This window comes from Aspergillus costaricaensis (genome assembly GCF_003184835.1).
Source record: "Aspergillus costaricaensis CBS 115574 unplaced genomic scaffold BO79scaffold_8, whole genome shotgun sequence".
Lineage (NCBI taxonomy): Eukaryota > Fungi > Ascomycota > Eurotiomycetes > Eurotiales > Aspergillaceae > Aspergillus > Aspergillus costaricensis.
In genome coordinates this window covers 633,043-647,381 of record NW_020291808.1, presented here as the reverse complement: position 1 = coordinate 647,381, position 14,339 = coordinate 633,043, and the positions used below count along the sequence as shown (strand labels likewise).

The window sequence follows — 14,339 nt, the reverse complement described above, 5'->3', positions numbered from 1 at the left end:
TGTTCATGTGTCTCGTCTCCCTAACGAAGCAGACGGAATCCGCCAGGAAAACTGATTGCTTTACTGCAACAATCAACGCGCAACTGACGAGCACCATGCTTGCATTCTAATTTGATGAAATCCTCACACCGGCTTAATTCTTTTCCCTAGATCCATTTCCGGCTCCAAATGGCTTCTCAAACGACCGGAGTATTGGTGCATCGGCTATACGGATAGGCGTGTAAGCGACACGAGGTGTCTGCTAAGTCGAAATAGGCTTGAACTCCGCCTGCTCGTCTGTCGGAGTTATCCTACCGAACTGTTCCTTCGAGGTGTACGAATCCACACTCCGGACCAATGCGGGAGACCCTGGAAGTCCCTTCCCCAGTTTTCGGGGATTCTCCGCGTCTGGTCCCTCTGCAAATGTGGAGTTGACGGCACAAATGACGCATTGGCGGCCAATGCAGAATCTACTAGCTTGCCGTCCTCGGAAAAGAATAAGCTATCAGACATCATGCTATCAAGAATTTAGAAGTATTAGTATGGCTGTATGTCACTTTCAACATGGCGTTGTGGTCATTGCTTCTCTGCTATCGACCCGATTGAACCTGCCAGTGGAAACTGCAGCTTAAAGATGGGGGTAAAAGCCTTCAGCTTCTTCGTTGCTGCAGCTCAGCTTTCTGCAGTGACTGCAGCAGCATCTCGCCTAACTGTCGATACAACCGTTGGGCGACTGTATGGCATGGTCAATGGTTCAGCTCCGGATGTTGCGCAGTTCCTTGGAGTTCCGTTTGCAGCACCTCCTGTGAACGAACTACGATTCGCGCCTCCTCAGACGAAGCCTGCAGAGGCTATCATTGATGCCACGAAGATCGGGCCTTCTTGCCCGCAATATCCGTTGACCACGAAGACAGACCCGTCTGTGTACACGTTTGACTCTCCTTGGCTACAACCATATGGACCGACATCAGAGGATTGCCTGACTCTCAATGTTTGGAGCCCATTGCATGCCGTCAATGAGACGGATGAGCCATTGCCAGTGTTGATCTGGATGTTCGGCGGTGGGTTCTACGAGGGAGGGCTCTTGACGAACGGTTTTGATCCGAGTAATTGGATCCAAAGGACACAGTCTCATATTGTCGTTGCCATCAAGTGAGTCCTCTTTTTCTTGTCCATTGCTTGGACCCGTTTTGTACTTGGCAACGAATGTCTCTCCATCTCGGCATTGCAACTGATCACTTGCAACTCTAGCTATCGGGTCAACATCTTTGGCTTTCCCAACGCTGCAGGCCTGGCTGAGACCCAGCAGAACCTTAACTTTGGACTTCTTGACCAAAGATTTGCGGTTGAATGGGTTCGAGATAATATTGCTGCTTTTGGAGGAGACCCGTCCAAGATTACTCTCTGGGGCCAGAGCTCTGGAGCAGCCAGCACGGACTATTACAACTACGCCTGGCCCGATGATCCCATTGTGTCTGGCCTGATCATGCATTCAGGCAGTGTCTTTGCTACAGGTTCCAGTGCAGACGTTGAGCATACGAACTTCACCTTTGTGGCTGAGCACATGGGCTGCGGCGATCTCTCCCCTCGAGCAGAATTGGCTTGCATGAGGAACGTTAGCGCAGACTCCATCATTCAGTTTTACGAAAACTACACCCTGTACTCGACCGGTCCTACTCTGAAGTTCACAACTATTGTGGACAATGTGACCAAATTTGAGGACTACACTGCCAGGGCTTATGCAGGAAATTACTCAAAGCTTGTGAGCAGCTACCGTTTCTGATACTCGTTCTATGCTGATTGTCTTGCCATAAAGCCCGCTATTTTCGGCACCAACGCCAATGAAGAAGCCTCTTTGGTTGCTTGGGCTGGACCCCAAGGTCCAAACATGACCTACGTTCACGAAGAGACCGTGTCCACCCACCTCTGTCCGGCAAACTACAATGGGCAGTGCGTCTTTATCCACCCCATGTTTTCGGCTCAATACTGATCGTTTATTCATAATATAGTCTTCGCTACAACACCTCATCCCTCTCCTTCCGCTACTTCAATACGGCTAACTTCAGTAACATTTCCCCTCGACCTTGGGAAGGAGCTTACCACAGCTCCGAACTCCCCTTGCTATTTGGCACATACTCGGAGTATGGCGGACCCGCTACGCCTTTCGAGACCGCCGTAGCATCCCACTGGCAGGATCTCTATCTTGCGTTCATGCGGGATCCGGTCAATGCGCTCCCAGCAATGGGATGGCCTGCGTATCATCCTGATGGGTATGCGATGATGTTTGCTGCCAACGGGACCGTTACGAGTCTGCTGCCAATGAGTACTTTGGAGACCCCGTGTGCTGGCATTCCCGAGCCAACTATAGGATGAATGCAGGAGCTACGCTGTCAGCAAGAGCTGGGGGAAAGCCGAATATGAGGCAGAACTGGACGCATGTACATACTCTGCCAATGGTTTACACTATGTATATAAAGAACTGGGTTACTGAGCCAGCCTAAGGGAGGCTTCGGAGTAACATTGGCATTCCCCAAATTAATTACATAAATGAGAACGCAATTTTCAGATAGTACATCTCCCCAATACTGTTACTGATACTTCCAATACCAAAACATTGTAATCTACTCCCGTCTCGTGACAACAACAGGCAAGCTCCCCGTATGCCCACTAAACGTCTCCATAGTCTCCAACTCCCACCCTTCCTCCCTTAAGGTAAGATCATACCTCCAGACCAAGGCCGCAATAACCAACTGCATCTGAAAATAAGCAATATTCCGTCCCAGACATCCCCTTCCTCCCTGCGAGAAAGCCAGAAACCCGCGCTGCATATCACGCGACCCAGGCTGCAACCACCGCTCGGGAATATAGCACTCTGAATCGGTACCGAAGATATCCGGATCTCGGTGGACGGTATACGTGGATACAGAAACGGTGGTGCCTTCGTCTAACCACTCACCAGACACCATCATACCTCCCTTCGGGACAACGCGAGGAAGACCACCGGGGATGGAGGGACGAAGACGTAGGCCTTCGTCTATGCAAGCACGGAGATAGGGAAGGTTTTTGACTAGGTCATATGATATGGGGTTTGGTGAATCGTTATGAGGTGGAAGTGCATCTGCAAGTTCTGCACGAAGTTGTCGAACTACGTGTGGATTGCTTGCGAGGTACCAGACGATGTTGGTCAGAGCGATTTCGGTGTTTCCGCCCGCAGCACTGAAGAGGTTTTGGGCCTCTGTCACTAACTCGCCCATTTCCAAACACAAGGGATGTTCGCGGTTTCTGTCCCAGAGGAGCGTGGTCATGAGATCGTCTAGTGGTGGGAGACCTGCGTCCACGCGCTCAATGTCCATGTTTACTCGTTCGCGCACAAAGTGCGTGGTGACGTGGTGGAGCTGGGTACCGTCCTTCCAACCTAAATGCCAGCAGGTTAGATGCTTGAGCATGACCCTGAGTTTCGGTGCCCATCCGAGGCTGGTGGAGATGTGCAGAGCGCTAGTCAGCAGATGGTGAACTTCGCCTTTGCATGGGGACCCGGACGGTGTTTTGATAGTGACACTGGTGCTGCCTCGCTCTATGAATTGGGGGTCGTGGTGGAAGAAAGTGTCGAAGATGAGGTTGTACATCAGGTGCATCATTATCTGCTTTATGTCCACTCCCTCCCCGTTGGAAGAGTCCAGTATGCGAAAGACACGCTGCAGGTGGTCTTGAACCACAGGCTCGAGCTCAACGATACGTTTCTGGGAGAAGGCGATGGCAAATCGCTTTCGTTTGATACTGTGAATGTATCTATCCTGAGCATCAGATACGTTGAGGTGAGTTGAGTTAAAGGTCTGGTAAAAATCATCTTTCAGTGCTGGTGTTCCGTGGCCGTAGATGTCGCGGATTGCTTCAGCCGTCGAAAAGGAGACGTGGCTTGGCCCGACTCGGACGATGCTGCCATGTTTGAGGTGTGCTTTATGGACGGCCGCGGTACGTGTACGAAGGTATTGCTTCCATACTCCCCAGAGATCAGTTATAGGAGCGACTGACACTCCAGGGAAGCGCTTCAGACCTTTGGGGTCATGAAGATATGTGTATATGGGGGCGAGGACAGCCCTGAGAACGATAAGGATATTAAACACGACAATAATCTCTTTGTACATGATGCGCTGATATCAGAAGCCAAATAGCAAGCACTATCCTGCCTCAATCTTCTGTCACGCAGCTTGATGCTAGATGAAGCTGATATACTTGCACCCTCGGCGCCGAGTTGCCTGATCGGGAACAATGCAGCAAACCAGGGCTGTCTTAGACTTCCCCGCAAAGGAAGAAAAGACCGAGCATGTCTTTCCACCATCCTCACTGCTGCCGCCTCCCAGATGCTGAGAAATGCGCAAGAAGACTTGGTGAGTTGTCTCTTGACTGCAGGGATGTATGCTGACCCAGACACGCAGTCTGACATGCAAATCTCGCAAGGTGCGATGTAAGGGCCCAGTGAGCTCGGAGATTATGCCAGGTCTATAGAGCTGATCCCCCACAGGCGATGGAGTTCAGCCTGTCTGTGGTCGCTGCTCGAAGTCAAGTCGCTCTTGTCGCTACGCTCAACATCGGTCTGCGACCATCGCCTTTCGACATAGCAAATTGTCGACTCTCGTAGCTCAAGCAGAAGGATTCACCCAAACTGATAAGATTGACGTCTCGGTCTCAACACAACCCCCTGCATGTACTCCGGTGGTGACAGAAACCACTCAAGTGCCATCAACTTCTCTATTTCCTACTGAACCGGTGGTGTCTGCTCTCCCCGCTAATGATCGAACCCTACCGCACAATGTTATTCGCTATCCTACCTCTGAGTCAGGAGAAGCAGCATCGAGTCCATCCTTCCCACGAAACCCGTACACAGTTTCGCCGACTGCACCAATCCCCAGGCCTGGTCTCTTCTACAGGCATGCGCCTCGGAGACTAACGACCATAGAGGGCGAACTATTACACTTCTTTGTGCAGAACATCGGACCCTGGGTACACACAACCATCTAATAGTACGATCATGCCCTGACAATGTAACAGCTAGATGTCACCAGCCCTGAGCGCCATTATACATATACGGTTCCTCGGTATCCACTCACATCCTTTTCTATAGCAGACAACAAACCTAATACCAAACCACAGACTATCCCTACAATGCACCCTCCTCCACACAGCCATCATGGCCTGCTCCGCGCACATCCTCCGCCTCCTCAACTCCGAGCGGACCGAGCTGTCATCCGAAGAAGACAAATACCAATCCACATGCATCAACCTCCTCATCCCCATCCTCAATGACGTAGGCTCAGCAGTTCAAGATGAAGCCGTGCTCGCCACTATCACCATCCTCCGTATGTCCGAGCAATACGACGAATACCACATAGACCGCCAATGCCACCTAGTCCCAGGAGCATTCGCGCATCTCGACCCCTCCGTGCAAGCATCCACCCGCACTGGGGGTCTACTACAAGCGACCTTCTACTCCTACGTGCGGGCTGATATCCGCATGGCCATTCTCGGCCGCTGCAGCACCAAGATCGCTGTATCTAGCTGGCCATTGGACGAAAGCTACCCCGAGACAGACGCTGACTGGGCAAATAGGATGACGTGGCTGCTAGTTCATGCGATCAATCACTGCTTTGGTCGTGAGTGTCCGGGTTTGTTGCCGAGGGCTCAGTTAGGTGAACTTATCGATGACTGGAGGAGTAATGTGCCTGATACATTTGAGCCGTATTACTATGGAGAGCAGGAACGAGACTCGTTCCCGGTCATTAGGTTGCTTTGTCCGTGGCATGGTATGTTCATTTCCTCCCCTTTATTTAGTCCACTCTACATCCTAGAGAGCTACATGTTAGCTTTCCTTCCCCATAACCAATCAGGTATTCAAAAAATAACTTACGAATGAAATGTAAACAGTTGTCGGTCTCCAATTCTACCACACAGCCAAAATCCTCCTCGCCTCGCACTTCCCACAACCACCATCATCACCACACACCACCCCAGACACAAACATCAACACGAACAACACCTTAACATACCACCACCACCTCAAAACCACCATCCTCCCACACGTCCACGCTCTCTGCGCAATCTCCTTCTCCAACTATCACTTCGGATGCCGTATCAACGCCTCTCATTGTGTCGCTATGGGTGGGTAGTATACCTCAGTCCCTTCCCCCAAAATATACTTTAGATGGGATGAATATGACGACATGAAGATCGTGCAACTAGTAGTATAAGTAACTAAGAGAGCTAACTGTATTTGACTGAACTACAGGAGCACAGTTCCTCACCGGCCGGGGAGATCAATGGCGCGTAGTAGAGTATTTCAGGATGTTGGGAACGGAGAATGCGTGGCCGAGTCGGGCGTGTTTGGATATGGTGGGGGCAGTTTAGTGTAATATGTATCAAGGTACACTCAGTCGGGTTGTGCTGCGCTGTCGGAAGATTATGCACGTGCGTGCAGTTTGTCTATTTTCCGAATTGCATGTCTAAGCTGTATTGTAGATCGATTTTACTTCGTGTTTGAGTTATGACCTGGATGACAATCTGATACTGCAACAGCCACCGTTACCTATCTCTCTCTGTCTATCTTATCATATACACCACATCACACAACCACCATCACTACCAACTCCCTATCCGCCAGCGGGAGGGCTCGAGTTTCTGAATAAGAATACCCTAAGCATAGACATGAACGAGAATAAAAAAACAATGCCAGCCCTGACACCAATCTATACGCCCCGTGAACGTGACAACCCAATGAACGTATAACAAACCAAGAAAATGAAAACCCAAGTGCTTAGCACGGATACACTCCCCACCACCTCTATTTGTTGTGTATCAAGAAATTGCGGAACGAATCCCAGTGGTCGGAGTCGGCGTAGCTGCAAGAGTCAGTATATATCCACTTGAACGGCGTATGGCAAGCCACTAGAACAGTAAAAAAGACGTACATATACACCATACTGCTCCTCAAACTCGACATCAAAGTGTCCGGGTGCCACCGGAAAATATACATGACAAAGGCCCAAGTCAAACTGGCGAATACTGGCCAGGCATTACTCTCCATCTTGGATCTCGCATCCGGAGTAATCGACGACGACAGCGGGTGCATGTTGGGCCGGACGGCCAGTTTGGCCATTGCGAGCATGACACGCGCGAAGACGTAGATGACGATCTGGACTCCCGTTAACTTCTGATCATCGCCCCGGCGTCGTGGGGTTCCTACCTGTTGCGTAATGCTCGTCTTGTGTCTTCCAAAGACCACGTATCCTCCTACCAACCCAGCCATGAAACTATCGTATCTGCCTTCCTTTCCGCCAGTGGTGGGGTTTATGTTGCGAAGTGCGAGCATGACGCCCTTCCAGATGAGTGCGAAGGTGGCTAGGTTGCGAGCGTGTTGACGGGTAGCTTTAAGAACGAGCTTGACCTTTTCTCGAATTCTGAATGGATAGACATCATTGTTGTTAGCTTGCGTGGTCTTGACCGTGCTGACTGGGAGTAAATACCCATGGAGAGGGAGGGGGAAGAGGGACAGAAGAATGCGGGCACTCACGTTCCGGACCGGAAGAGGAAGATCATTCTATACAGCAAGCACATAACTGATTAGCTCTGACCTATACCATAACCTGCTATGATAACAAGGGTAGTATGATATGATATGCATACACTAAAGCATGCGGAAACCGCACTTTGGCACCGTAGACGGCGCCATTGCGCACACCTTTGACGAGAGCTAAGAGCGGCGCAAGATCGGGGTTTGTGACTAGCGAGTCAAGACGGGACTGTATTGCGGTCAATATCATATTTATCTCAAGTTAGTATTAAGCTTTTAAGGTCTGGCTGTGTTGGAATGAACAACCGGCTTCATAACTCACCATTAGAGCATCCATCTTGATCTTTCTTGTTTGGTCGTCGGACCTCGGCACGGATCCGGTGAGTGAGCGCGGAGGTAGTAGGATGAGGGAGATTATTTCACGTCCGGAGGGCTTCCAAGAGCAGGGAGAGTATGCAGCCGCAGTCGCCAGGATGACTGCTTGCTTGCTTCATAAGGGAGGGAGTGGCAGGGGAGCATGGCAAGTAATGGTGGTGGGGGGAAGGAAAGGAAAGTCGGCATTTAAGGAAGGGAAGCAGATCCGCGACGAGCTCCAAAGATCCTCGGCATGTGAGAGCCGAACGTCATGTCACGTGGACACACCGGGATAGACAGTAGTGATAGATGAAGATTTATTGATCATATAATGTGAACAGTAACAACTTTTTGCATGTCTAAAACATCATCACATATCAACAATACCGGTCCGAGCGAGCTGCTTTGACCTCAGTCAAGAGTGAAATCCAAACCCCCGGAACGCCGATAGAGAGGTAGACTATACTAGATAGTAGATAGACAATAGTAGACGACAGTATGCGCATCAAAGAAATGAATAAACTGTAGTGTGATCAAGCACATCAGGCCGTCTTCGTCCGCTTGCGTCCCTCATCCTCCGAGATCTCATCCACATCCATCATATCGGCATCACCCTCCTCGTCATCCGACTCGACACCAGCACGACGCTTCAAACCCTTCATCTTACGAGTCTGCAGACCGCTAAGATCCTGCTTACCCAGATGCACGCGGCCGATCTTATCACCGATCGAATCCAACCCAATGTTCTTCTTGAGCTTGATCTCCTCATTCGGCCTCTTACCCTGCTTCATGGCCTCCTTCATGACCTCCCTCGGCGCCTCTTGCAGACGTCCAACCTTGAAGTCAAACTTAGGACCAATCTCATCCAATTCCACACGAGGCAACTTATGCCCACTGCGCTTCGTCCGCAATTTGTACCAGCGAAGGTGCACAACAGGCGCCAGTCCGTCCGTGGCCTCCTCCGCGCCAATCATCAACACATACTGCAACCCCTCAACATCAATCTTATCACTCGTCTCTCCCTTGAACATATCCACAAACATGCTCTTCAGCATAACATGCGGCGTCGACGTCTCATCATCCCAAGCACTGCCAGAGAACAACAGCATCGGCCGCATGCCAATACCAATCTGCAGACTCTCCAATCCAGCCGTCTGGTCCTGATTCGGCAACAACAACAGCTCACACATATCCAGGATCTTGGAGTTGAACACCCGGGCCAGCGTCAGGCAGTTGGGGCGCTTCTTGTTGCTGCTTCCGAACACGACCATACCGCACTCGTTCTTGTCGGCCAAAAACTCCAGGCTCTCAACGCTCTCGAAGGGGTGGATGTTGGCATTCTTCTTGTGGAATAGAACCGAGTTGGGCCGAGTCAGCGAGTGGAAGGTCTTCAGCACCGTGTGCAGCGGTTGAGGGCATTTAGATCCGTGAAGGAGAAGAGTCCGTTTCGGGGGCTCGATAAGTTGCGGCTCTTTGGCTTTGAGGATGCGCGCGGTGCGCGCGTTCTTGGGTTTTCTGTTTCGATAATTTCCATTAGCCGTATTCAAAGTAGTAGTAAATTATGGTATCAACGTACACTTCTCGGAGCATCTTGGCGGATGGGACGAGATTGGGGGCAGTGGAGGAGATTGAGAATGCTGGAGTTCGCTGCGGAAAATGAAAAAAGGCGGAGCAAAAACTTTTGGCGGATGGGGCTTGGCATCGCTTATCGATAAGCTTATTGTCTCCACGCCAACATCAATGCTCCTGCCTGCCAGTTGGGATACTTCTATTTCTATCCTATTCACTTAGATATTTCTTTAATTAGTAGTAAAATATGTGTGCTCTGAAAGAAATTTATGTCACATTACTATTCACTACCAATAAGAGTGTGATCTGGTCACGTGCATCCACTACAAGACATACAATATCATCGAAATGAACAAAAAGAAAAGAAAACTGTTATTTTGGTGTCTAAGTCCAATTGTATGTGTATCACTGATATCTACTCAAAGCCCATCAACTCAGAGCATCTACTCCAACCGCAGCTTCTCAAACTCGCGGATCTGCTCCTCCAAGCGAGCGGCCTCGCTCTCGGCATCACGGAGCTTCTTCTGCTCGGCCTCGCGAACCTCGGGCTTAGCCTTCTCCCAACCAGCACTGCTGATCAGCTTCTGCTGGCGACCAACAGTCTCGCGCGCCTTCTCAAGACTGGCCTTGGCCTTGTGCTCCTGCTCAAGGGCCACCTCCTTGGACACACGGAGGTAGACGGCCGCCTGGGAGCTGACAGGAGCCACAACGCAGCCCGACGGGGGAACGGTGTTCTCAGGGCCAAGCACGCTGAGATCGCCCAGGAACTTGCCACCAAGCGACTTGATGCTGGTGAGCTCGTCGGAAATCGTCTTGTGGCTGGTGGCGTCGTAGGTCTGGATGACGACATCGGCCTTGGTCTTGATCTCATACTGGGCCATGATGGACCGGACAGCCTTGGAGGTGTTGAGAATCAGCTCGTAGGCAGTCTCGGCCTCGACGTCATCGAACTCAGGAGTGTACTCGGGGTATTTGGCCTTCATGATCGAGATCGTGGCATCGCCCTCGCGGCGGGGGAGACGTTGCCAGAGTTCCTCGGTGACGAAGGGCATCATGGGGTGAATGAGGGTCAGAGCACCCTCCAGTGCAGTGTAGAGGGTCTGCTTGGCAGACTCCTGCACCTCAGCGGGGACGTCCTCTGCCAGGAGGAACTTGGAGTTCTCGATGAAGACGTCACAGAGCTGGCTGTACCAGTACTGGTAGACGATCTGAGCAGACTGGGAGAACTCGCGCTGCTCCAGGGTCTCGTTCATCTCCTTGGCAGCCTGGTTGAACTTGTGCAGAATCCAGCGCTCAGACAGAGACTCCTTGCCGGTCTTGGTAGGGGTAGCCTTGGGCTTGAAGTTGTCGCCCAACTTGCCAAGCACGAACTTGGTGGCCTGGTAGATCTTGTTACAGAAACGGCGGTAACCGTGAATGACCTGGACGTCGAACGCAATATCACCACCTACATAATGAATGTTAGCAGAGTTTCTTTTACTCTGAGATTAGTGGGTGAAACGTACCGCCAGTAGTGTAAGAAACCAAGGCGAAGCGCAGAGCATCAGCACCACACTCGGGAATACCCTTGGGGAAAGCCTTCTTCTGGTACTTGGTAGCAGTAGCAACCTCCTTCTCGGCGAGGTTACCAGTGAGCAGCTTGGCGTGGAGTTCCTGGAGCTGGATACCCTCCATGACATCCAGAGGGTCAACAACGTTACCCAGAGACTTGGACATCTTGCGGCCCTCGGAATCACGGATCAGAGAGTGGCAGTACACCTCCCGGAAGGGAACCTGGCCGGTCATCTTAATACCAAGCATGATCATTCTGGCAACCCAGAAGAACAGAATATCCCAACCCGTCTCCAAGACGGAAGTGGGGTACAGGTTCTCCAGGTCGTGGGTCTTGTTGGGCCAGCCCAGGGTCGAGAACGGCCACAGTCCAGAAGAGAACCAGGTATCAAGGACATCAGGATCCCGGACCAAGCTGAACTTCTTGCCAGGGAACTTGGCTTCAGCCTTCTCCCGGGCAGCCTCCTCGGTGCGGCCAGTGACCCAGCGCTCGCCATCGCTGTCATCGTTCTCCTCACCCTCGATCTGAACGAAGTAGGCTGGAGCCTGGTGACCCCACCACAGCTGACGGGACAAACACCAGTCGTTGATGTTGGTCATCCAGCGGTAGTAGCTCTTCTCGGCAGACTCGGGCTTGATGACAATCTCGCCCTTCTCAACGGCCTCGAGAGCCGGCTTGGCGAGACTCTCCATCTTCATCCACCACTGGGGCTTGAGGATGGGTTCGATAACATCGTTGGACTTGGCGCAGCGGGGGATCTTCATGGGGTTGTTCTCCCACTTGACGTAGAGACCCTTCTCCTTCAGCATCTCAATGACCTTGTAACGGGCATCGAAGCGCTTCATGCCAGCGAAGGGACCACCCTTGCTGTTGAAGGTACCATCGTCATTCAGCACAGAGATGAACTCGAGGTTGTGGGCCTTTCCACGGTTGAAATCATTGAAATCGTGGGCGGGGGTGATCTTGACGGCACCAGTACCGAACTCGGGGTCGACATCCTTGTCGGCAACGATGGGCATCAAGCGGTCAACGAAGGGGTGGCGAGCGTTCTTGCCGACCAAGTGGGCGTAGCGCTTGTCGTCGGGGTGGACAGCAATACCACTGTCACCGATCATGGTCTCGGGACGAGTGGTGGCGATCTCGATACGCTCGGTCTTACCATCGACATCGACCTCGTAGCAGAAGTGAGTCAAGACACCGAACTCGATCTTCTTGTCGTAGCCCGGCACGTCGAGGAGAGTACGACCCTCAACCTCCTTGTTCTCAACTTCAAGGTTGGACAGAGAGGTGTTCAGAGCCACACACCAGTTGACCAGGCGGTTGGCACGGTAGATGATACCCTCCTCGTGGAGGCGAACGAAAGTCTCCGTGACGGCAGCGGACAGGTTGGGGTCCATGGTGAAGGCCTCGCGGGTCCAGTCGAAGGAACCACCGACTCTGCGAAGGGCGTTCTTGATGTTGGCATGGTATTCCTTCTTCCAGTCCCACACGCGCTCGAGGAAGGCCTCACGACCCAGGTCGTGACGGGTCTTCTTCTCCAACTTCCAGAGCATCTTCTCGACGACACTCTGGGTGGAGATACCAGCGTGGTCCATACCCGGCAGCCACAGGGTAGTCTTGCCCTTCATGCGCTGCCAGCGGATCATGGTGTCTTGGAGGGCGTTGGTAAGGGCGTGACCCATGTGCAGGGCACCGGTCACATTGGGAGGAGGGATAGGAATGACGAAGTAACCTTCAGGCTTGACCTTGTTGTCCGAGCCGAACTCGGGCTTGAACAGGCCGCGTTCCTCCCACCATTCGTAACGGCCAGCCTCGATGACCTTGGGGTCGTAGGCATCAGTGGTCTTCTCCTTCTCGACCTTGGGCTTCTTCTCGGCCTTGGGGGCGGCAGTCTTCGCAGCAGCGGCCTTGGCCTGCTTCTCGGCGAACTTCTTCGCCTTCTCGGCCTTGCGACGTTCACGCTCCACTATAGATATCCAGCGAGTTGTCAGAATGTTGTTGTATCAGGATGTCGGGTGGTGGCAGGACAGTATGGGTCCTATGGTCCGGAGGATGGTTACATACGTTCCTTCTCGCTCTTCACCTTCTGGCCCTCGGCGGGCTGAGCGGCAGCATTGGCATCCTGGTTCCGCAACTGGTCGTCGGCCTGGGGAGGAACGTCGACGGGAGCCTTGGGCTCACCAGCTAGAGTAAGCAACAGGGTGGTCAGTCAGTCAGTCATTCACATTGAGCCCCCTGCGGGGTGGGATGGAACGATAAGAGGGGGGAGGAGGAGGAGGAGGAGGAGTAGGAAGGCGACAAAGAAACGTACTCGGGTTTTGGGGAGCAGAGGGCTGGGCCATTCTGGAAAATGGACGATATAGAGGAAGGGGAGGAGGGAATCTCCAAGGCGCCGATCGCGCCACGAACCGACGGATAAGTATCTTGACCACCGGTGACTCAAACGGCGATAGAGAGAGCAAGAGGGGGAGGGGTTGGGTCGTTGTGCGAATGCGGGCAATTAAATTTCCTGGCGCAGAGCAAAAGATCGGAACGAATCAGAGCATCCGGGTGCGGGGCCTGAGGTCTCTTTCTCCCCCAAAACAGTGGAGAACGCAGTGTGCCTTAAAGTCGGAACTAAAGTAAACTGCTCGTCAGTCCCCTATGCACAGTGACAGATGTCAGAATTTGGACTGGAACTACCCTCGGTTTTAATGTTGGACAGCGATTGGGGATTCTCAATGTCGTCGTCTTTTTTTTTTTTGACTCATCTGCTAGTCACCTCCGCGGATGAAATCCTGCACGCCCTGCGCCGGTTTGAGTCAATGCTCGGGTCACGTGAGGGCACGGCCAGACCGTCGCTCTACTATTGATACTATACTACAATACAACTATCTGACAAGATTACCCAAATGGTCTACGTCTTTCCTCCAGTCACATCATACAGTGCCTTTGGTAGACCCTGTGCATACGTAATCTAGTCTGTCGAAAGGCATCTTTTGCTCTATGTAGCCTCCAACACTCCTCGACCAGGCCGGCCTCCCAAAAGTGCCGGCCCTAGTCCATCACCACCCACCCATGGAAGAAATCGGAATCAAGATCAGATGAGCACCAAAGATAACTAGTCCTCACGCCGATGTCAATGACGTATCAAACTGGAATTTGGCATGCAGATTATGGGAGAAAACGCCAGTAAAATGGCAAACGCGATAGATTGAAATGCAACGCAGACACATGTAAAACGAGATCCCATCAACACCAGACCAACTAGTCACGCGGAAAAACGGAAACGAGAAAGGCGCAGAGTATGGGGAAAGGTTATATGGTTACGCAGGTTCAAAC

General features: G+C 52.1%; 5 protein-coding genes across 5 annotated transcripts; 2 read left to right on the top strand and 3 right to left on the bottom strand.

Annotated features, from left to right (window-relative positions):
- Positions 1–613: 613 nt before the first annotated feature.
- Positions 614–2,450, top strand: BO79DRAFT_280551 (chlorogenic acid esterase precursor; the record flags this gene model as incomplete). Its single annotated transcript, XM_025688066.1, has 4 exons — positions 614–1,131; positions 1,231–1,741; positions 1,796–1,929; positions 1,989–2,450. 4 exons carry the CDS (start codon positions 614–616, stop codon positions 2,350–2,352), a joined length of 1,527 nt encoding a protein of 508 aa, XP_025542080.1. The 3' UTR covers positions 2,353–2,450.
- Positions 2,451–2,600: 150 nt separating this feature from the next.
- On the bottom strand, positions 2,601–4,124 carry BO79DRAFT_280549 (cytochrome P450; the record flags this gene model as incomplete). Its single annotated transcript, XM_025688065.1, has 1 exon — positions 2,601–4,124. One exon carries the CDS (start codon positions 4,122–4,124, stop codon positions 2,601–2,603), a length of 1,524 nt encoding a protein of 507 aa, XP_025542079.1.
- Positions 4,125–4,190: 66 nt separating this feature from the next.
- On the top strand, positions 4,191–6,159 carry BO79DRAFT_280542 (uncharacterized protein; the record flags this gene model as incomplete). The annotated part of the gene is made up of 7 exons (XM_025688064.1): positions 4,191–4,367; positions 4,416–4,444; positions 4,545–4,980; positions 5,029–5,075; positions 5,131–5,336; positions 5,457–5,780; positions 5,902–6,159. The coding sequence occupies 7 exons, from the start codon at positions 4,191–4,193 to the stop codon at positions 6,141–6,143; spliced, it is 1,461 nt and encodes a 486-aa protein (XP_025542078.1). The 3' UTR covers positions 6,144–6,159.
- Positions 6,160–6,550: 391 nt separating this feature from the next.
- BO79DRAFT_208092 (Tim17/Tim22/Tim23/Pmp24 family protein) lies at positions 6,551–8,060 on the bottom strand. Its single transcript, XM_025682308.1, has 6 exons — positions 7,866–8,060; positions 7,657–7,772; positions 7,544–7,570; positions 7,217–7,430; positions 6,942–7,165; positions 6,551–6,872 (listed from the first exon to the last, which is right to left on the bottom strand). Exons 1-6 carry the CDS (start codon positions 7,878–7,880, stop codon positions 6,815–6,817), a joined length of 654 nt encoding a protein of 217 aa, XP_025542077.1. The 5' UTR covers positions 7,881–8,060; the 3' UTR covers positions 6,551–6,814.
- A 196-nt stretch (positions 8,061–8,256) lies between these two features.
- Positions 8,257–13,696, bottom strand: BO79DRAFT_191220 (valine--tRNA ligase). The gene is made up of 6 exons (XM_025680809.1): positions 13,330–13,696; positions 13,083–13,202; positions 10,972–12,984; positions 10,834–10,913; positions 9,935–10,710; positions 8,257–9,412 (listed from the first exon to the last, which is right to left on the bottom strand). The coding sequence occupies exons 1-6, from the start codon at positions 13,358–13,360 to the stop codon at positions 8,440–8,442; spliced, it is 3,993 nt and encodes a 1,330-aa protein (XP_025542076.1). The 5' UTR covers positions 13,361–13,696; the 3' UTR covers positions 8,257–8,439.
- Positions 13,697–14,339: the final 643 nt, after the last annotated feature.

Bases quoted from the DNA above. Each gene is read 5' to 3' on its own strand.
- BO79DRAFT_208092 (XM_025682308.1), bottom strand. The intron at 7,431-7,543 runs GTGAGTGCCCGC...CTATCCATTCAG, and splicing joins TTCCTCTTCCGGTCCGGAAC to AATTCGAGAAAAGGTCAAGC. The intron at 6,873-6,941 runs GTACGTCTTTTT...TGACTCTTGCAG, and splicing joins AGGAGCAGTATGGTGTATAT to CTACGCCGACTCCGACCACT.
- BO79DRAFT_191220 (XM_025680809.1), bottom strand. From the start codon at position 13,360: ATGGCCCAGCCCTCTGCTCCCCAAAACCCGA. The intron at 10,711-10,833 runs GTGCTTGGCAAG...GAGATGAACGAG, and splicing joins TCTACCAGGCCACCAAGTTC to ACCCTGGAGCAGCGCGAGTT. The intron at 9,413-9,934 runs GTTTGAGAAGCT...TTATCGAAACAG, and splicing joins TTGGAGGAGCAGATCCGCGA to AAAACCCAAGAACGCGCGCA.